This window comes from Oncorhynchus keta, chromosome 21 (genome assembly GCF_023373465.1).
Source record: "Oncorhynchus keta strain PuntledgeMale-10-30-2019 chromosome 21, Oket_V2, whole genome shotgun sequence".
NCBI lineage: Eukaryota > Metazoa > Chordata > Actinopteri > Salmoniformes > Salmonidae > Oncorhynchus > Oncorhynchus keta.
Window position 1 is genome coordinate 35200976 of NC_068441.1, and position 23184 is coordinate 35224159.

General features: G+C 36.7%; 1 protein-coding gene across 6 annotated transcripts; it reads left to right on the plus strand.

Moving 5' to 3' along the window:
• The first annotated feature begins 5492 nt into the window (after positions 1 to 5492).
• LOC127910347 (uncharacterized) lies at positions 5493 to 20966 on the plus strand. 6 transcript variants are annotated; one of them, XR_008074483.1, is made up of 4 exons: positions 5493 to 5701; positions 10987 to 11202; positions 14384 to 15091; positions 20735 to 20966. XR_008074483.1 is itself a non-coding variant. In XM_052473762.1 (2 exons), exons 1-2 carry the CDS (start codon positions 15602 to 15604, stop codon positions 19306 to 19308), a joined length of 912 nt encoding a protein of 303 aa, XP_052329722.1. In that variant the 5' UTR covers positions 15476 to 15601; the 3' UTR covers positions 19309 to 20268. The 6 variants fall into 6 exon arrangements, 1 of the variants encoding a protein (XP_052329722.1); XR_008074482.1 differs by lacking the exon at positions 20735 to 20966 and adding an exon at positions 19098 to 20268; XR_008074479.1 differs by lacking the exon at positions 20735 to 20966 and adding an exon at positions 16429 to 16573 and having other exon boundaries at positions 14384 to 15472.
• Positions 20967 to 23184: the final 2218 nt, after the last annotated feature.

Below are 23184 nucleotides of genomic sequence, written 5' to 3' on the forward strand. Positions count from 1 at the left end.
ACTATTATCACAGGGTCAGGTCAGTGTGGATACGCTGTTATTACTATTATCACATGGTCAGATCAGTATGGATAAGCTGTTATTACTATTATCACATGGTCAGATCAGTATGGATAAGCTGTTATTACTATTATCACAGACTCAGGTCAGTGTGGATACGCTGTTATTACTTTTATCACAGTGTCAGGTCAGTGTCGATAAGCTGTTATTACTATTATCACAGAGTCAGGTCAGTGTGGATACGCTGTTATTACTATTATCACAGTGTCAGATCAGTATGGATAAGCTGTTATTAATATTATCACAGACTCAGGTCAGTGTTGATAAGCTGTTATTATTATCACAATGTCAGATCAGTGTGGATAAGCTGTTATTACTACTATCACAGTGTCAGGTCAGTGTCGATAAGCTGTTATTACTATTATCACAGAGTCAGGTCAGTGTGGATAAGCTGTTATGACTATTATCACTGTGTCAGATCAGTATGGATAAGCTGTTATTACTATTATCACAGGGTCAGGTCAGTGTGGATAAGCTGTTATTACTATTATCATAGGGTCAGATCAGTATGGATAAGCTGTTATTACTATTTTCACAGGGTCAGGTCAGTGTGGATAAACTGTTATTATTATTATTATCACAGTGTCAGATCAGTATGGATAAGCTGTTATTACTATTATCACAGGGTCAGGTCAGTGTGGATAAGCTGTTATTACTATTATCACAGGGTCAGATCAGTATCGATATGCTGTTATTACTTTTATCACAGGGTCAGGTCAGTGTGGATAAGCTGTTATTACTATTATCACATGGTCAGATCAGTGGGGCTAAGCTGTTATTACTATTATCACATGGTCAGATCAGTGGGGCTAAGCTGTTATTTCTATTATCACAGGGTCAGGTCAGTGTGGATAAGCTGTTATTACTATTATCACATGGTCAGATCAGTGGGGCTAAGCTGTTATTACTATTATCACATGGTCAGATCAGTGTGGATAAGCTGTTATTACTATTATCATATGGTCAGGGACAGATCAGTGGGGCTAAGCTGTTATTACTATTATCACATGGTCAGATCAGTGGGGCTAAGCTGCTATTACTATTATCACATGGTCAGATCAGTGGGGCTAAGCTGTTATTACTATTATCACAGTGTCAGATCAGTATGGATAAGCTGTTATTACTATTATCACAGACTCAGGTCAGTGTTGATAAGCTGTTATTATTATCACAATGTCAGATCAGTGTGGATAAGCTGTTATTACTATTATCACAGTGTCAGGTCAGTGTCGATAAGCTGTTATTACTATTATCACAGAGTCAGGTCAGTGTGGATAAGCTGTTATGACTATTATCACTGTGTCAGATCAGTATGGATAAGCTGTTATTACTATTATCACAGGGTCAGGTCAGTGTGGATAAGCTGTTATTACTATTATCATAGGGTCAGATCAGTATGGATAAGCTGTTATTACTATTTTCACAGGGTCAGGTCAGTGTGGATAAACTGTTATTATTATTATTATCACAGTGTCAGATCAGTATGGATAAGCTGTTATTACTATTTTCACAGTGTCAGGTCAATGTGGATAAGCTGTTATGACTATTATCACTGTGTCAGATCAGTATGGATAAGCTGTTATTACTATTATCACAGGGTCAGATCAGTGTGGATAAGCTGTTATGACTATTATCACAGAGTCAGAACAGTGTGGATAAGCTGTTATTACTATTATCACAGTTTCAGGTCAGTGTGGATAAGCTGTTATTACTTTTATCACAGTGTCAGGTCAGTGTCGATAAGCTGTTATTACTATTATCACAGAGTCAGGTCAGTGTGGATACGCTGTTATTACTATTATCACAGTGTCAGATCAGTATGGATAAGCTGTTATTACTATTATCACAGGGTCAGGTCAGTGTGGATAAGCTGTTATTACTATTATCACAGGGTCAGGTCAGTGTGGATAAGCTGTTATTGCTATTATCATAGGGTCAGATCAGTATGGATAAGCTGTTATTACTATTATCACAGGGTCAGGTCAGTGTGGATAAACTGTTATTATTATTATTATCACAGTGTCAGATCAGTATGGATAAGCTGTTATTACTATTATCACAGGGTCAGATCAGTGTGGATAAGCTGTTATTACTATTATCACAGGGTCAGATCAGTATGGATATGCTGTTATTACTTTTATCACAGAGTCAGATCAGTGTGGATAAGCTGTTATGACTATTATCACTATGTCAGATAAGTATGGATAAGCTGTTATTACTATTATCACAGGGTCAGATAAGCTGTTATGACTATTATCACAGAGTCAGAACAGTGTGGATAAGCTGTTATTACTATTATCACAGTTTCAGATCAGTATGGATAAGCTGTTATTACTATTATCACAGTGTCAGGTCAGTGTGGATAAGCTGTTATTACTATTATCACAGAGTCAGGTCAGTGTGGATACGCTGTTATTACTATTATCACAGTGTCAGATCAGTATGGATAAGCTGTTATTACTATTATCACAGACTCAGGTCAGTGTTGATAAGCTGTTATTATTATCACAATGTCAGATCAGTGTGGATAAGCTGTTATTACTATTATCACAGTGTCAGATCAGTGTCCATAAGCTGTTATTACTATTATCACAGGGTCAGGTCAGTGTGGATAAGCTGTTATTACTATTATCACAGGGTCAGGTCAGTGTGGATAAGCTGTTATTACTATTATCACAGGGTCAGATCAGTATGGATAAGCTGTTATTACTATTTTCACAGGGTCAGGTCAGTGTGGATAAACTGTTATTATTATTATTATTATCACAGTGTCAGATCAGTATGGATAAGCTGTTATTACTATTATCACAGGGTCAGGTCAGTGTGGATAAGCTGTTATTACTATTATCACAGGGTCAGATCAGTATCGATATGCTGTTATTACTTTTATCACAGAGTCAGATCATTATGGATAAGTTGTTATTACTATTTTCACAGTGTCAGGTCAGTGTGGTTAAGCTGTTATGACTATTATCACTGTGTCAGATCAGTATGGATAAGCTGTTATTACTATTATCACAGGGTCAGATCAGTGTGGATAAGCTGTTATGACTATTATCACAGAGTCAGAAAAGTGTGGATAAGCTGTTATTACTATTATCACAGTTTCAGGTCAGTGTGGATAAGCTGTTATTACTTTTATCACAGTGTCAGGTCAGTGTCGATAAGCTGTTATTACTATTATCACAGAGTCAGGTCAGTGTGGATACGCTGTTATTACTATTATCACAGTGTCAGATCAGTATGGATAAGCTGTTATTAATATTATCACAGACTCAGGTCAGTGTTGATAAGCTGTTATTATTATCACAATGTCAGATCAGTATGGATAAGCTGTTATTACTATTATCACAGGGTCAGATCAGTATGGATAAGCTGTTATGACTATTATCACAGAGTCAGATCAGTGTGGATAAGCTGTTATGACTAGTATCACTGTGTCAGATCAGTATGGATAAGCTGTTATTACTATTATCACAGGGTCAGATCAGTGTGGATACGCTGTTATGACTATTATCACAGAGTCAGAACAGTGTGGATAAGCTGTTATTACTATTATCACAGTTTCAGGTCAGTGCGGATAAGCTGTTATTACTTTTATCACAGTGTCAGGTCAGTGTCGATAAGCTGTTATTACTATTATCACAGAGTCAGGTCAGTGTGGATACGCTGTTATTACTATTATCACAGTGTCAGATCAGTATCGATAAGCTGTTATTAATATTATCACAGACTCAGGTCAGTGTTGATAAGCTGTTATTATTATCACAATGTCAGATCAGTGTGGATAAGCTGTTATTACTATTATCACAGTGTCAGATCAGTGTCCATAAGCTGTTATTACTATTATCACAGTTTCAGGTCAGTGTGGATAAGCTGTTATTACTATTATCACAGGGTCAGGTCAGTGTGGATAAGCTTATATTGCTATTATCATAGGGTCAGATCAGTATGGATAAGCTGTTATTACTATTATCACAGGGTCAGGTCAGTGTGGATAAACTGTTATTATTATTATTATCACAGTGTCAGATCAGTATGGATAAGCTGTTATTACTATTATCACAGGGTCAGGTCAGTGTGGATAAGCTGTTATTACTATTATCACAGGGTCAGATCAGTATCGATATGCTGTTATTACTTTTATCACAGAGTCAGATCAGTATGGATAAGCTGTTATTACTATTTTCACAGTGTCAGGTCAGTGTGGATAAGCTGTTATGACTATTATCACTGTGTCAGATCAGTATGGATAAGCTGTTATTACTATTATCACAGGGTCAGATCAGTGTGGATAAGCTGTTATTACTATTATCACAGACTCAGGTCAGTGTTGATAAGCTGTTACTATTATCACAGTTTCAGGTCAGTGTGGATAAGCTGTTATTACTATTATCACAGTGTCAGGTCAGTGTTGATAAGCTGTTATTACTATTATCACAGATTCAGGTCAGTGTGGATACGCTGTTATTACTATTATCACAGTGTCAGATCAGTATGGATAAGCTGTTATTAATATTATCACAGACTCAGGTCAGTGTTGATAAGCTGTTATTACTATCACAATGTCAGATCAGTGTGGATAAGCTGTTATTACTATTATCACAGTTTCAGGTCAGTGTGGATAAGCTGTTATTACTATTATCACAGTGTCAGATCAGTGTCAATAAGCTGTTATTACTATTATCACAGTTTCAGGTCAGTGTGGATAAGCTGTTATTACTTTTATCACAGTGTCAGGTCAGTATGGATAAGCTGTTATTACTATTATCACAGGGTCAGATCAGTGTCAATAAGCTGTTATTACTATTATCACAGAGTCAGGTCAGTGTGGATAAGCTGTTATTACTATTTTCACAGGGTCAGGTCAGTGTGGATAAACTGTTATTATTATTATTATTATTATCACAGTGTCAGATCAGTATGGATAAGCTGTTATTACTATTATCACAGGGTCAGGTCAGTGTGGATAAGCTGTTATTACTATTATCACAGGGTCAGATCAGTATCGATATGCTGTTATTACTTTTATCACAGAGTCAGATCAGTATGGATAAGCTGTTATTACTATTTTCACAGTGTCAGGTCAGTGTGGATAAGCTGTTATTACTATTATCACAGGGTCAGTTCAGTATGGATACGCTGTTATTACTATTAGCACAGTGTCAGGTCAGTGTGGATAAGCTGTTATTACTATTATCACAATGTCAGATCAGTGTGGATAAGCTGTTATTACTATTATCACAGTTTCAGGTCAGTGTGGATAAGCTGTTATTACTATTATCATATGGTCAGGTCAGATCAGTGGGGCTAAGCTGTTATTACTATTATCACATGGTCAGGTCAGTGTGGATAAGCTGTTATTACTATTATCACAGTTTCAGGTCAGTGTGGATAAGCTGTTATTACTATTATCATATGGTCAGGTCAGATCAGTGGGGCTAAGCTGTTATTACTATTATCACATGGTCAGGTCAGTGTGGATAAGCTGTTATGACTATTATCACTGTGTCAGATCAGTATGGATAAGCTGTTATTACTATTATCACAGGGTCAGGTCAGTGTGGATAAGCTGTTATTACTATTATCATAGGGTCAGATCAGTATGGATAAGCTGTTATTACTATTTTCACAGGGTCAGGTCAGTGTGGATAAACTGTTATTATTATTATTATCACAGTGTCAGATCAGTATGGATAAGCTGTTATTACTATTATCACAGGGTCAGGTCAGTGTGGATAAGCTGTTATTACTATTATCACAGGGTCAGATCAGTATCGATATGCTGTTATTACTTTTATCACAGAGTCAGATCAGTATGGATAAGCTGTTATTACTATTTTCACAGTGTCAGGTCAGTGTGGATAAGCTGTTATTACTATTATCACAGGGTCAGTTCAGTATGGATACGCTGTTATTACTATTATCACAGTGTCAGGTCAGTGTGGATAAGCTGTTATTACTATTATCACAGGGTCAGTTCAGTATGGATACGCTGTTATTACTATTATCACAGTGTCAGGTCAGTGTGGATAAGCTGTTATTACTATTATCACAGGGTCAGGTCAGTGTGGATAAGCTGTTATTATTATCACAGTGTCAGATCAGTATGGATAAGCTGTTATGACTATTATCACAGAGTCAGATCAGTGTGGATAAGCTGTTATGACTATTATCACTGTGTCAGATAAGTATGGATAAGCTGTTATTACTATTATCACAGGGTCAGATCAGTGTGGATAAGCTGTTATGACTATTATCACAGAGTCAGAACAGTGTGGATAAGCTGGTATTACTATTATCACAGGATCAGGTCAGTGTGGATAAGCTGTTATTACTATTATCACATGGTCAGATCAGTGGGGCTAAGCTGTTATTACTATTATCACATGGTCAGATCAGTGGGGCTAAGCTGTCATTTATATTATCACAGGGTCAGGTCAGTGTGGATAAGCTGTTATTACTATTATCACATGGTCAGATCAGTGGGGCTAAGCTGTTATTACTATTATCACATGGTCAGATCAGTGGGGCTAAGCTGTTATTACTATTATCACATGGTCAGATCAGTGTGGATAAGCTGTTATTACTAGTATCACAGTGTCAGATCAGTGGGGCTAAGCTGTTATTACTATTATCACATGGTCAGATCAGTGGGGCTAAACTGCTATTACTATTATCACATGGTCAGATCAGTGGGGCTAAGCTGTTATTACTATTATCACAGTGTCAGATCAGTATGGATAAGCTGTTATTACTATTATCACAGACTCAGGTAAGTGTTGATAAGCTGTTATTATTATCACAATGTCAGATCAGTGTGGATAAGCTGTTATTACTATTATCACAGTTTCAGGTCAGTGTGGATAAGCTGTTATTACTATTATCACAGCGTTAGGTCAGTGTGGATACGATGTTATTACTATTATCACAGTTTCAGGTCAGTGTGGATAAGCTGTTATTACTATTATCACAGGGTCAGGTCAGTGTGGATAAGCTGTTATTACTCTTATCACAGGGTCAGATAAGTATTGATAAGCTGTTATTACTATTATCACAGGGTCAGGTCAGTGTGGATAAGTTGTTATTACTATTATCACAGGGTCAGTTCAGTATGGATACGCTGTTATTACTATTATCACAGGGTCAGATCAGTATGGATAAGCTGTTATTACTATTATCACATCATCAGGTCAGTGTGAATAAGCTGTTATTACTATTATCACTGGGTCAGTTCAGTATGGATACGCTGTTATTACTATTATCACAGGGTTCGGTCAGTGTGGATAAGCTGTTATTACTATTATCACAGGGTCAGGTCAGTGTGGATAAGCTGTTATTATTATCACAGTGTCAGATCAGTATGGATAGCTGTTATTACTATTATCACATGGTCAGATCAGTGGGGCTAAGCTGTTATTACTATTATCACATGGTCAGATCAGTTGGGCTAAGCCGTTATTTCTATTATCACATGGTCAGGTCAGTGTGGATAAGCTGTTATTACTATTATCACAGGGTCAGGTCAGTGTGGATAAGCTGTTATTACTATTATCACATGGTCAGATCAGTGGGGCTAAGCTGTTATTACTATTATCACATGGTGAGATCAGTGGGGCTAAGCTGTTATTACTATTATCACAGTGTCAGATCAGTATGGATAAGCTGTTATGACTATTATCACAGAGTCAGATCAGTGTGGATAAGCTGTTATGACTATTATCACAGTGTCAGATCAGTATGGATAAGCTGTTATGACTATTATCACAGAGTCAGATCAGTGTGGATAAGCTGTTATGACTATTATCACAGTGTCAGATCAGTATGGATAAGCTGTTATGACTATTATCACAGAGTCAGATCAGTATGGATAAGCTGTTATGACTATTATCACAGGGTCAGAACAGTGTGGATAAGCTGTTATTACTATTATCACAGTTTCAGGTCAGTGTGGATAAGCTGTTATTACTTTTATCACAGTGTCAGGTCAGTGTCGATAAGATGTTATTAGTTTTATCACAGAGTCAGGTCAGTGTGGATACGCTGTTATTACTATTATCACATCATCAGGTCAGTGTGAATAAGCTGTTATTACTATTATCACAGGGTCAGGTCAGTGTGGATAAACTGTTATTATTATTATTATCACAGTGTCAGATCAGTATGGATAAGCTGTTATTACTATTATCACAGGGTCAGGTCAGTGTGGATAAGCTGTTATTACTCTTATCACAGGGTCAGATAAGTATTGATAAGCTGTTATTACTATTACCACAGGGTCAGGTAAGTGTGGATAAGTTGTTATTACTATTATCACAGGGTCAGATCAGTATCGATATGCTGTTATTACTATTATCACAGAGTCAGATCAGTATGGATAAGCTGTTATTACTATTTTCACAGTGTCAGGTCAGTGTGGATAAGCTGTTATTACTATTATCACAGGGTCAGTTCAGTATGGATATGCTGTTATTACTATTATCACAGGGTTCGGTCAGTGTGGATAAGCTGTTATTACTATTATCACAGGTTCAGGTCAGTGTGGATAAGCTGTTATTATTATCACAGTGTCAGATCAGTAAGGATAAGCTGTTATGACTATTATCACACAGTCAGATCAGTGTGGATAAGCTGTTATGACTATTATCACTGTGTCAGATCAGTATGGATAAGCTGTTATTACTATTATCACAGTGTCAGATCAGTATGGATAAGCTGGTATTACTATTATCACAGGGTCAGGTCAGTGTGGATAAGCTTTTATTACTATTATCACATGGTCAGATCAGTGGGGCTAAGCTGTTATTACTATTATCACGTGGTCAGATCAGTGGGGCTAAGCTGTTATTACTATTATCACATGGTCAGATCAGTGGGGCTAAGCTGTTATTACTATTATCACATGGTCAGATCAGTGGGGCTAAGCTGTTATTACTATTATCACATGGTCAGATCAATGGGGCTAAGCTGTTATTACTATTATCACATGGTCAGATCAGTGGGGCTAAGCTGTTATTACTATTATCAAATGGTCAGATCAGTGGGGCTAAGCTGTTATTACTATTATCACAGTGTCAGATCAGTATGGATAAGCTGTTATTACTATTATCACATGGTCAGGTCAGTGTTGATAAGCTGTTATGACTATTATCACTGTGTCAGATCAGTATGGATAAGCTGTTATTACTATTATCACAGTGTCAGATCAGTATTGATAAGCTGGTATTGCTATTATCACAGGGTCAGGTCAGTGTGGATAAGTTGTTATTACTATTATCACAGAGTCAGGTCAGTGTGGATAAGCTTATATTGCTATTATCATAGGGTCAGATCAGTATGGATAAGCTGTTATTACTATTATCACATCATCAGGCCAGTATGAATAAGCTGTTATTACTATTATCACAGGGTCAGGTCAGTGTGGATAAACTGTTATTATTATTATTATCACAGTGTCAGATCAGTATGGATAAGCTGTTATTACTATTATCACAGGGTCAGGTCAGTGTGGATAAGCTGTTATTAATCTCATCACAGGGTCAGATAAGTATTGATAAGCTGTTATTACTATTATCACAGGGTCAGGTCAGTGTGGATAAGTTGTTATTACTATTATCACAGGGTCAGATCAGTGTGGATAAGCTGTTATGACTATTATCACAGAGTCAGATCAGTGTGGATAAGCTGTTATGACTATTATCACTGTGTCAGATCAGTATGGATAAGCTGTTATTACTATTATCACAGTGTCAGATCAGTATTGATAAGCTGGTATTGCTATTATCACAGGGTCAGGTCAGTGTGGATAAGCTGTTATTACTATTATCACATGGTCAGATCAGTGGGGCTAAGCTGTTATTACTATTATCACATGGTCAGATCAGTGGGGCTAAGCCGTTATTTCTATTATCGCATGGTCAGGTCAGTGTAGATAAGCTGTTATTACTATTATCACAGGGTCAGGTCAGTGTGGATAAGCTGTTATTACTATTATCACATGGTCAGATCAGTGGGGCTAAGCTGTTATTACTATTATCACATGGTGAGATCAGTGGGGCTAAGCTGTTATTACTATTATCACAGTGTCAGATCAGTATGGATAAGCTGTTATGACTATTATCACAGAGTCAGATCAGTGTGGATAAGCTGTTATGACTATTATCACAGTGTCAGATCAGTATGGATAAGCTGTTATGACTATTATCACAGAGTCAGATCAGTGTGGATAAGCTGTTATGACTATTATCACAGTGTCAGATCAGTATGGATAAGCTGTTATGACTATTATCACAGAGTCAGATCAGTGTGGATAAGCTGTTATTACTATTATCACAGTTTCAGGTCAGTGTGGATAAGCTGTTATTACTTTTATCACAGTGTCAGGTCAGTGTCGATAAGATGTTATTACTATTATCACAGAGTCAGGTCAGTGTGGATACGCTGTTATTACTATTATCACAGTGTCAGATCAGTATGGATAAGCTGTTATTAATATTATCACAGACTCAGGTCAGTGTTGATAAGCTGTTATTATTATCACAATGTCAGATCAGTGTGGATAAGCTGTTATTACTATTATCACAGTGTCAGATCAGTGTCAATAAGCTGTTATTACTATTATCACAGTTTCAGGTCAGTGTGGATAAGCTGTTATTACTTTTATCACAGTGTCAGGTCAGTATGGATAAGCTGTTATTACTATTATCACAGGGTCAGATCAGTGTCAATAAGCTGTTATTACTATTATCACAGAGTCAGGTCAGTGTGGATAAGCTGTTATGACTATTATCACTGTCTCAGATCAGTATGGATAAGCTGTTATTACTATTATCACAGGGTCAGGTCAGTGTGGATAAGCTGTTATTACTATTATCATAGGGTCAGATCATTATGGATAAGCTGTTATTACTATTTTCACAGGGTCAGGTCAGTGTGGATAAACTGTTATTATTATTATTATTATCACAGTGTCAGATCAGTATGGATAAGCTGTTATTACTATTATCACAGGGTCAGGTCAGTGTGGATAAGCTGTTATTACTATTATCACAGGGTCAGATCAGTATCGATATGCTGTTATTACTTTTATCACAGATTCAGATCAGTATGGATAAGCTGTTATTACTATTTTCACAGTGTCAGGTCAGTGTGGATAAGCTGTTATTACTATTATCACAGGGTCAGTTCAGTATGGATACGCTGTTATTACTATTATCACAGTGTCAGGTCAGTGTGGATAAGCTGTTATTACTATTATCACAGGGTCAGTTCAGTATGGATACGCTGTTATTACTATTATCACAGGGTTCGGTCAGTGTGGATAAGCTGTTATTACTATTATCACAGGGTCAGGTCAGTGTGGATAAGCTGTTATTATTATCACAGTGTCAGATCAGTATGGATAAGCTGTTATGACTATTATCACAGAGTCAGATCAGTATGGATAAGCTGTTATGACTATTATCACAGAGTCAGATCAGTGTGGATAAGCTGTTATGACTATTATCACAGAGTCAGAACAGTGTGGATAAGCTGGTATTACTATTATCACAGGGTCAGGTCAGTGTGGATAAGCTGTTATTACTATTATCACATGGTCAGATCAGTATGGATAAGCTGTTATTACTATTATCACAGACTCAGGTCAGTGTTGATAAGCTGTTATTACTATCACAATGTCAGATCAGTGTGGATAAGCTGTTATTACTATTATCACAGTTTCAGGTCAGTGTGGATAAGCTGTTATTACTATTATCACAGGGTCAGGTCAGTGTGGATAAGCTTATATTGGTATTATCATAGGGTCAGATCAGTATGGATAATCTGTTATTACTATTATCACATCATCAGGTCAGTGTGGATAAGCTGGTATTACTATTATCACAGGGTCAGGTCAGTGTGGATAAGCTGTTATTACTATTATCACATGGTCAGATCAGTATGGATAAGTTGTTATTACTATTTTCACAGTGTCAGGTCAGTGTGGATAAGCTGTTATTACTATTATCACAGGGTCAGTTCAGTATGGATACGCTGTTATTACTATTATCACAGTGTCAGGTCAGTGTGGATAAGCTGTTATTACTATTATCACATGGTCAGATCAGTGGGGCTAAGCTGTTATTACTATTATCACATGGTCAGATCAGTGGGGCTAAGCCGTTATTTCTATTATCGCATGGTCAGGTCAGTGTAGATAAGCTGTTATTACTATTATCACAGGGTCAGGTCAGTGTGGATAAGCTGTTATTACTATTATCACATGGTCAGATCAGTGGGGCTAAGCTGTTATTACTATTATCACATGGTGAGATCAGTGGGGCTAAGCTGTTATTACTATTATCACAGTGTCAGATCAGTATGGATAAGCTGTTATGACTATTATCACAGTGTCAGATCAGTATGGATAAGCTGTTATGACTATTATCACAGAGTCAGATCAGTGTGGATAAGCTGTTATTACTATTATCACAGTTTCAGGTCAGTGTGGATAAGCTGTTATTACTTTTATCACAGTGTCAGGTCAGTGTCGATAAGATGTTATTACTATTATCACAGAGTCAGGTCAGTGTGGATACGCTGTTATTACTATTATCACAGTGTCAGATCAGTATGAATAAGCTGTTATTAATATTATCACAGACTCAGGTCAGTGTTGATAAGCTGTTATTATTATCACAATGTCAGATCAGTGTGGATAAGCTGTTATTACTATTATCACAGTGTCAGATCAGTGTCAATAAGCTGTTATTACTATTATCACAGTTTCAGGTCAGTGTGGATAAGCTGTTATTACTTTTATCACAGTGTCAGGTCAGTATGGATAAGCTGTTATTACTATTATCACAGGGTCAGATCAGTGTCAATAAGCTGTTATTACTATTATCACAGAGTCAGGTCAGTGTGGATAAGCTGTTATGACTATTATCACTGTCTCAGATCAGTATGGATAAGCTGTTATTACTATTATCACAGGGTCAGATCAGTGTGGATAAGCTGTTATTAATATTATCACAGACTCAGGTCAGTGTTGATAAGCTGTTACTATTATCACAGAGTCAGATCAGTGTGGATAAGCTGTTATTACTATTATCACAGTTTCAGGTCAGTGTGGATAAGCTGTTATTACTTTTATCACAGTGTCAGGTCAGTGTCTAAGATGTTATTACTATTATCACAGAGTCAGGTCAGTGTGGATACGCTGTTATTACTATTATCACAGTGTCAGATCAGTATGGATAAGCTGTTATTAATATTATCACAGACTCAGGTCAGTGTTGATAAGCTGTTATTATTATCACAATGTCAGATCAGTGTGGATAAGCTGTTATTACTATTATCACAGTGTCAGATCAGTGTCAATAAGCTGTTATTACTATTATCACAGTTTCAGGTCAGTGTGGATAAGCTGTTATTACTTTTATCACAGTTTCAGGTCAGTGTGGATAAGCTGTTATTACTATTATCACAGTGTCAGATCAGTGTCAATAAGCTGTTATTACTATTATCACAGTTTCAGGTCAGTGTGGATAAGCTGTTATTACTTTTATCACAGTGTCAGGTCAGTATGGATAAGCTGTTATTACTATTATCACAGTGTCAGATCAGTGTCAATAAGCTGTTATTACTATTATCACAGTTTCAGGTCAGTGTGGATAAGCTGTTATTACTTTTATCACAGTGTCAGGTCAGTGTCGATAAGATGTTATTACTATTATCACAGAGTCAGGTCAGTGTGGATACGCTGTTATTACTTTTATCACAGTGTCAGGTCAGTATGGATAAGCTGTTATTACTATTATCACAGGGTCAGATCAGTGTCAATAAACTGTTATTACTATTATCACAGAGTCAGGTCAGTGTGGATAAGCTGTTATGACTATTATCACTGTCTCAGATCAGTATGGATAAGCTGTTATTACTATTATCACAGGGTCAGATCAGTATGGATAAGCTGTTATTACTATTATCATAGGGTCAGATCAGTATGGATAAGCTGTTATTACTATTATCACAGGGTCAGGTCAGTGTGGATAAACTGTTATTATTATTATTATTATCACAGTGTCAGATCAGTATGGATAAGCTGTTATTACTATTATCACAGGGTCAGGTCAGTGTGGATAAGCTGTTATTACTATTATCACAGGGTCAGATCAGTATCGATATGCTGTTATTACTTTTATCACAGAGTCAGATCAGTATGGATAAGCTGTTATTACTATTTTCACAGTGTCAGGTCAGTGTGGATAAGCTGTTATTACTATTATCACAGGGTCAGTTCAGTATGGATACGCTGTTATTACTATTATCACAGTGTCAGGTCAGTGTGGATAAGCTGTTATTACTATTATCACAGGGTCAGTTCAGTATGGATACGCTGTTATTACTATTATCACAGGGTTCGGTCAGTGTGGATAAGCTGTTATTACTATTATCACAGGGTCAGGTCAGTGTGGATAAGCTGTTATTATTATCACAGTGTCAGATCAGTATGGATAAGCTGTTATGACTATTATCACAGAGTCAGATCAGTGTGGATAAGCTGTTATGACTATTATCACTGTGTCAGATAAGTATGGATAAGCTGTTATTACTATTATCACAGGGTCAGATCAGTGTGGATAAGCTGTTATGACTATTATCACAGAGTCAGAACAGTGTGGATAAGCTGGTATTACTATTATCACAGGGTCAGGTCAGTGTGGATAAGCTGTTATTACTATTATCACATGGTCAGATCAGTATGGATAAGCTGTTATTACTATTATCACAGACTCAGGTCAGTGTTGATAAGCTGTTATTACTATCACAATGTCAGATCAGTGTGGATAAGCTGTTATTACTATTATCACAGTTTCAGGTCAGTGTGGATAAGCTGTTATTACTATTATCACAGGGTCAGGTCAGTGTGGATAAGCTTATATTGCTATTATCATAGGGTCAGATCAGTATGGATAAGCTGTTATTACTATTATCACATCATCAGGTCAGTGTGAATAAGCTGTTATTACTATTATCACAGGGTCAGGTCAGTGTGGATAAACTGTTATTATTATTATTATCACAGTGTCAGATCAGTATGGATAAGCTGTTATTACTATTATCACAGGGTCAGGTCAGTGTGGATAAGCTGTTATTACTATTATCACAGGGTCAGATCAGTATCGATATGCTGTTATTACTTTTATCACAGAGTCAGATCAGTATGGATAAGTTGTTATTACTATTTTCACAGTGTCAGGTCAGTGTGGATAAGCTGTTATTACTATTATCACAGGGTCAGTTCAGTATGGATACGCTGTTATTACTATTATCACAGTGTCAGGTCAGTGTGGATAAGCTGTTATTACTATTATCACAGGGTCAGTTCAGTATGGATACGCTGTTATTACTATTATCACAGGGTTCGGTCAGTGTGGATAAGCTGTTATTATTATCACAGTGTCAGATCAGTATGGATAAGCTGTTATGACTATTATCACAGAGTCAGATCAGTGTGGATAAGCTGTTATGACTATTATCACTGTGTCAGATAAGTATGGATAAGCTGTTATTACTATTATCACAGGGTCAGATAAGCTGTTATGACTATTATCACAGAGTCAGAACAGTGTGGATAAGCTGTTATTACTTTTATCACAGTGTCAGGTCAGTATGGATAAGCTGTTATTACTATTATCACAGGGTCAGATCAGTGTCAATAAGCTGTTATTACTATTATCACAGAGTCAGATCAGTGTGGATAAGCTGTTATGACTATTATCACTGTCTCAGATCAGTATGGATAAGCTGTTATTACTATTATCACAGGGTCAGGTCAGTGTGGATAAGCTGTTATTACTATTATCATAGGGTCAGATCAGTATGGATAAGCTGTTATTACTATTTTCACAGGGTCAGGTCAGTGTGGATAAACTGTTATTATTATTATTATTATCACAGTGTCAGATCAGTATGGATAAGCTGTTATTACTATTATCACAGGGTCAGGTCAGTGTGGATAAGCTGTTATTACTATTATCACAGGGTCAGATCAGTATCGATATGCTGTTATTACTTTTATCACAGATTCAGATCAGTATGGATAAGCTGTTATTACTATTTTCACAGTGTCAGGTCAGTGTGGATAAGCTGTTATTACTATTATCACAGGGTCAGTTCAGTATGGATACGCTGTTATTACTATTATCACAGTGTCAGGTCAGTGTGGATAAGCTGTTATGACTATTATCACTGTGTCAGATAAGTATGGATAAGCTGTTATTACTATTATCACAGGGTCAGATCAGTGTGGATAAGCTGTTATGACTATCACAGAGTCAGAACAGTGTGGATAAGCTGTTATTACTATTATCACAGGGTCAGGTCAGTGTGGATAAGCTGTTATTACTATTATCACAGGGTCAGGTCAGTGTGGATAAGCTGTTATTATTATCACAGTGTCAGATCAGTATGGATAAGCTGTTATGACTATTATCACAGAGTCAGATCAGTGTGGATAAGCTGTTATGACTATTATCACTGTGTCAGATAAGTATGGATAAGCTGTTATTAGTATTATCACAGGGTCAGATCAGTGTGGATAAGCTGTTATGACTATCACAGAGTCAGAACAGTGTGGATAAGCTGGTATTACTATTATCACAGGGTCAGGTCAGTGTGGATAAGCTGTTATTACTATTATCACATGGTCAGATCAGTATGGATAAGCTGTTATTACTATTATCACAGACTCAGGTCAGTGTTGATAAGCTGTTATTACTATCACAATGTCAGATCAGTGTGGATATGCTGTTATTACTATTATCACAGTTGCATGTCAGTGTGGATAAGCTGTTATTACTATTATCACAGGGTCAGGTCAGTGTGGATAAGCTTATATTGCTATTATCATAGGGTCAGATCAGTATGGATAAGCTGTTATTACTATTATCACATCATCAGGTCAGTGTGAATAAGCTGTTATTACTATTATCACAGGGTCAGGTCAGTGTGGATAAACTGTTATTATTATTATTATCACAGTGTCAGATCAGTATGGATAAGCTGTTATTACTATTATCACAGGGTCAGGTCAGTGTGGATAAGCTGTTATTACTATTATCACAGGGTCAGATCAGTATCGATATGCTGTTATTACTTTTATCACAGAGTCAGATCAGTATGGATAAGTTGTTATTACTATTTTCACAGTGTCAGGTCAGTGTGGATAAGCTGTTATTACTATTATCACAGGGTCAGTTCAGTATGGATACGCTGTTATTACTATTATCACAGTGTCAGGTCAGTGTGGATAAGCTGTTATTACTATTATCACAGGGTCAGTTCAGTATGGATACGCTGTTATTACTATTATCACAGGGTTCGGTCAGTGTGGATAAGCTGTTATTACTATTATCACAGGGTCAGGTCAGTGTGGATAAGCTGTTATTATTATCACAGTGTCAGATCAGTATGGATAAGCTGTTATGACTATTATCACAGAGTCAGATCAGTGTGGATAAGCTGTTATGACTATTATCACTGTGTCAGATAAGTATGGATAAGCTGTTATTACTATTATCACAGGGTCAGATAAGCTGTTATGACTATTATCACAGAGTCAGAACAGTGTGGATAAGCTGGTATTACTATTATCACAGGGTCAGGTCAGTGTGGATAAGCTGTTATTACTATTATCACATGGTCAGATCAGTATGGATAAGCTGTTATTACTTTTATCACAGACTCAGGTCAGTGTTGATAAGCTGTTATTACTATCACAATGTCAGATCAGTGTGGATAAGCTGTTATTACTATTATCACAGTTTCAGGTCAGTGTGGATAAGCTGTTATTACTATTATCACAGGGTCAGGTCAGTGTGGATAAACTGTTATTATTATTATTATTATCACAGTGTCAGATCAGTATGGATAAGCTGGTATTACTATTATCACAGGGTCAGGTCAGTGTGGATAAGCTGTTATTACTATTATCACATGGTCAGATCAGTGGGGCGAAGCTGTTATTACTATTATCACATGGTCAGATCAGTGGGGCTAAGCTGTTATTACTATTATCACATGGTCAGATCAGTGGGGCTAAGCTGTTATTACTATTATCACATGGTCAGATCAGTGGGGCTAAGCTGTTATTACTATTATCACATGGTCAGATCAATGGGGCTAAGCTGTTATTACTATTATCACATGGTCAGATCAGTGGGGCTAAGCTGTTATTACTATTATCACATGGTCAGATCAGTGGGGCTAAGCTGTTATTACTATTATCACAGGGTCAGATCAGTGTGGATAAGCTGTTATGACTATCACAGAGTCAGAACAGTGTGGATAAGCTGGTATTACTATTATCACAGGGTCAGGTCAGTGTGGATAAGCTGTTATTACTATTATCACATGGTCAGATCAGTATGGATAAGCTGTTATTACTATTATCACAGACTCAGGTCAGTGTTGATAAGCTGTTATTACTATCACAATGTCAGATCAGTGTGGATATGCTGTTATTACTATTATCACAGTTTCATGTCAGTGTGGATAAGCTGTTATTACTATTATCACAGGGTCAGGTCAGTGTGGATAAGCTTATATTGCTATTATCATAGGGTCAGATCAGTATGGATAAGCTGTTATTACTATTATCACATCATCAGGTCAGTGTGAATAAGCTGTTATTACTATTATCACAGGGTCAGGTCAGTGTGGATAAACTGTTATTATTATTATTATCACAGTGTCAGATCAGTATGGATAAGCTGTTATTACTATTATCACAGGGTCAGGTCAGTGTGGATAAGCTGTTATTACTATTATCACAGGGTCAGATCAGTATCGATATGCTGTTATTACTTTTATCACAGAGTCAGATCAGTATGGATAAGTTGTTATTACTATTTTCACAGTGTCAGGTCAGTGTGGATAAGCTGTTATTACTATTATCACAGGGTCAGTTCAGTATGGATACGCTGTTATTACTATTATCACAGTGTCAGGTCAGTGTGGATAAGCTGTTATTACTATTATCACAGGGTCAGTTCAGTATGGATACGCTGTTATTACTATTATCACAGGGTTCGGTCAGTGTGGATAAGCTGTTATTACTATTATCACAGGGTCAGGTCAGTGTGGATAAGCTGTTATTATTATCACAGTGTCAGATCAGTATGGATAAGCTGTTATGACTATTATCACAGAGTCAGATCAGTGTGGATAAGCTGTTATGACTATTATCACTGTGTCAGATAAGTATGGATAAGCTGTTATTACTATTATCACAGGGTCAGATAAGCTGTTATGACTATTATCACAGGGTCAGGTCAGTGTGGATAAGCTGTTATTACTATTATCACATGGTCAGATCAGTATGGATAAGCTGTTATTACTTTTATCACAGACTCAGGTCAGTGTTGATAAGCTGTTATTACTATCACAATGTCAGATCAGTGTGGATAAGCTGTTATTACTATTATCACAGTTTCAGGTCAGTGTGGATAAGCTGTTATTACTATTATCACAGGGTCAGGTCAGTGTGGATAAACTGTTATTATTATTATTATTATTATTATTATCACAGTGTCAGATCAGTATGGATAAGCTGGTATTACTATTATCACAGGGTCAGGTCAGTGTGGATAAGCTGTTATTACTATTATCACATGGTCAGATCAGTGGGGCGAAGCTGTTATTACTATTATCACATGGTCAGATCAGTGGGGCTAAGCTGTTATTACTATTATCACATGGTCAGATCAGTGGGGCTAAGCTGTTATTACTATTATCACATGGTCAGATCAGTGGGGCTAAGCTGTTATTACTATTATCACATGGTCAGATCAATGGGGCTAAGCTGTTATTACTATTATCACATGGTCAGATCAGTGGGGCTAAGCTGTTATTACTATTATCACATGGTCAGATCAGTGGGGCTAAGCTGTTATTACTATTATCACAGTGTCAGATCAGTATGGATAAGCTGTTATTAATATTATCACAGACTCGGGTCAGTGTTGATAAGCTGTTATTATTATCACAATGTCAGATCAGTGTGGATAAGCTGTTATTACTATTATCACAGTTTCAGGTCAGTGTGGATAAGCTGTTATTACTTTTATCACAGTGTCAGGTCAGTGTCGATAAGCTGTTATTACTATTATCACAGAGTCAGGTCAGTGTGGATACGCTGTTATTACTATTATCACAGTTTCAGGTCAGTGTGGATAAGCTGTTATTACTATTATCACAGGGTCAGGTCAGTGTGGATAAGCTTATATTGCTATTATCATAGGGTCAGATCAGTATGGATAAGCTGTTATTAATATTATCACATCATCAGGTCAGTATGAATAAGCTGTTATTACTATTATCACAGGGTCAGGTCAGTGTGGATAAACTGTTATTATTATTATTATCACAGTGTCAGATCAGTATGGATAAGCTGTTATTACTATTATCACAGAGTCAGGTCAGTGTGGATAAGCTGTTATTAATCTTATCACAGGGTCAGATAAGTATTGATAAGCTGTTATTACTATTATCACAGGGTCAGGTCAGTGTGGATAAGTTGTTATTACTATTATCACAGGGTCAGATCAGTATCGATATGCTGTTATTACTATTTTCACAGTGTCAGGTCAGTGTGGATAAGCTGTTATTACTATTATCACAGGGTCAGTTCAGTATGGATACGCTGTTATTACTATTATCACAGGGTTCGGTCAGTGTGGATAAGCTGTTATTACTATTATCACAGGGTCAGGTCAGTGTGGATAAGCTGTTATTATTATCACAGTGTCAGATCAGTATGGATAAGCTGTTATGACTATTATCACAGAGTCAGATCAGTGTGGATAAGCTGTTATGACTATTATCACTGTGTCAGATCAGTATGGATAAGCTGTTATTACTATTATCACAGTGTCAGATCAGTATTGATAAGCTGTTATTACTATGGTGAGGTCAGTGTGGATAAGCTGTTATGACTATTATCACAGTGGCAGATCAGTATGGATAAGCTGTTATGACTATTATCACAGAGTCAGATCAGTGTGGATAAGCTGTTATGACTATTATCACAGTGGCAGATCAGTATGGATAAGCTGTTATGACTATTATCACAGAGTCAGATCAGTATGGATAAGCTGTTATGACTATTATCACAGGGTCAGAACAGTGTGGATAAGCTGTTATTACTATTATCACAGTTTCAGGTCAGTGTGGATAAGCTGTTATTACTTTTATCACAGTGTCAGGTCAGTGTCGATAAGATGTTATTACTATTATCACAGAGTCAGGTCAGTGTGGATACGCTGTTATTACTATTATCACAGTGTCAGATCAGTATGGATAAGCTGTTATTAATATTATCACAGACTCAGGTCAGTGTTGATAAGCTGTTATTATTATCACAATGTCAGATCAGTGTGGATAAGCTGTTATTACTATTATCACAGTGTCAGATCAGTGTCAATAAGCTGTTATTACTATTATCACAGTTTCAGGTCAGTGTGGATAAGCTGTTATTACTTTTATCACAGTGTCAGGTCAGTGTCGATAAGCTGTTATTACTATTATCACAGAGTCAGGTCAGTGTGGATAAGCTGTTATGACTATTATCACTGTGTCAGATCAGTATGGATAAGCTGTTATTACTATTATCACAGGGTCAGGTCAGTGTGGATAAGCTGTTATTACTATTATCACAGGGTCAGATCAGTATCGATATGCTGTTATTACTTTTATCACAGAGTCAGATCAGTATGGATAAGCTGTTATTACTATTTTCACAGTGTCAGGTCAGTGTGGATAAGCTGTTATTACTATTATCACAGGGTCAGTTCAGTATGGATACGCTGTTATTACTATTATCACAGTGTCAGGTCAGTGTGGATAAGCTGTTATTACTATTATCACAGGGTCAGGTCAGTATGGATACGCTGTTATTACTATTATCACAGGGTTCGGTCAGTGTGGATAAGCTGTTATTACTATTATCACAGGGTCAGGTCAGTGTGGATAAGCTGTTATTATTATCACAGTGTCAGATCAGTATGGATAAGCTGTTATGACTATTATCACAGAGTCAGATCAGTGTGGATAAGCTGTTATGACTATTATCACTGTGTCAGATCAGTATGGATAAGCTGTTATTACTATTATCACAGTGTCAGATCAGTATTGATGAGCTGTTATTACTATGGTGAGGTCAGTGTGGATAAGCTGTTATGACTATTATCACAGTGGCAGATCAGTATGGATAAGCTGTTATGACTATTATCACAGAGTCAGATCAGTGTGGATAAGCTGTTATGACTATTATCACAGTGGCAGATCAGTATGGATAAGCTGTTATGACTATTATCACAGAGTCAGATCAGTATGGATAAGCTGTTATGACTATTATCACAGGGTCAGAACAGTGTGGATAAGCTGTTATTACTATTATCACAGTTTCAGGTCAGTGTGGATAAGCTGTTATTACTTTTATCACAGTGTCAGGTCAGTGTCGATAAGATGTTATTACTATTATCACAGAGTCAGGTCAGTGTGGATACGCTGTTATTACTATTATCACAGTGTCAGATCAGTATGGATAAGCTGTTATTAATATTATCACAGACTCAGGTCAGTGTTGATAAGCTGTTATTATTATCACAATGTCAGATCAGTGTGGATAAGCTGTTATTACTATTATCACAGTGTCAGATCAGTGTCAATAAGCTGTTATTACTATTATCACAGTTTCAGGTCAGTGTGGATAAGCTGTTATTACTTTTATCACAGTGTCAGGTCAGTGTCGATAAGCTGTTATTACTATTATCACAGAGTCAGGTCAGTGTGGATAAGCTGTTATGACTATTATCACTGTGTCAGATCAGTATGGATAAGCTGTTATTACTATTATCACAGGGTCAGGTCAGTGTGGATAAGCTGTTATTACTATTATCACAGGGTCAGATCAGTATCGATATGCTGTTATTACTTTTATCACAGAGTCAGATCAGTATGGATAAGCTGTTATTACTATTTTCACAGTGTCAGGTCAGTGTGGATAAGCTGTTATTACTATTATCACAGGGTCAGTTCAGTATGGATACGCTGTTATTACTATTATCACAGTGTCAG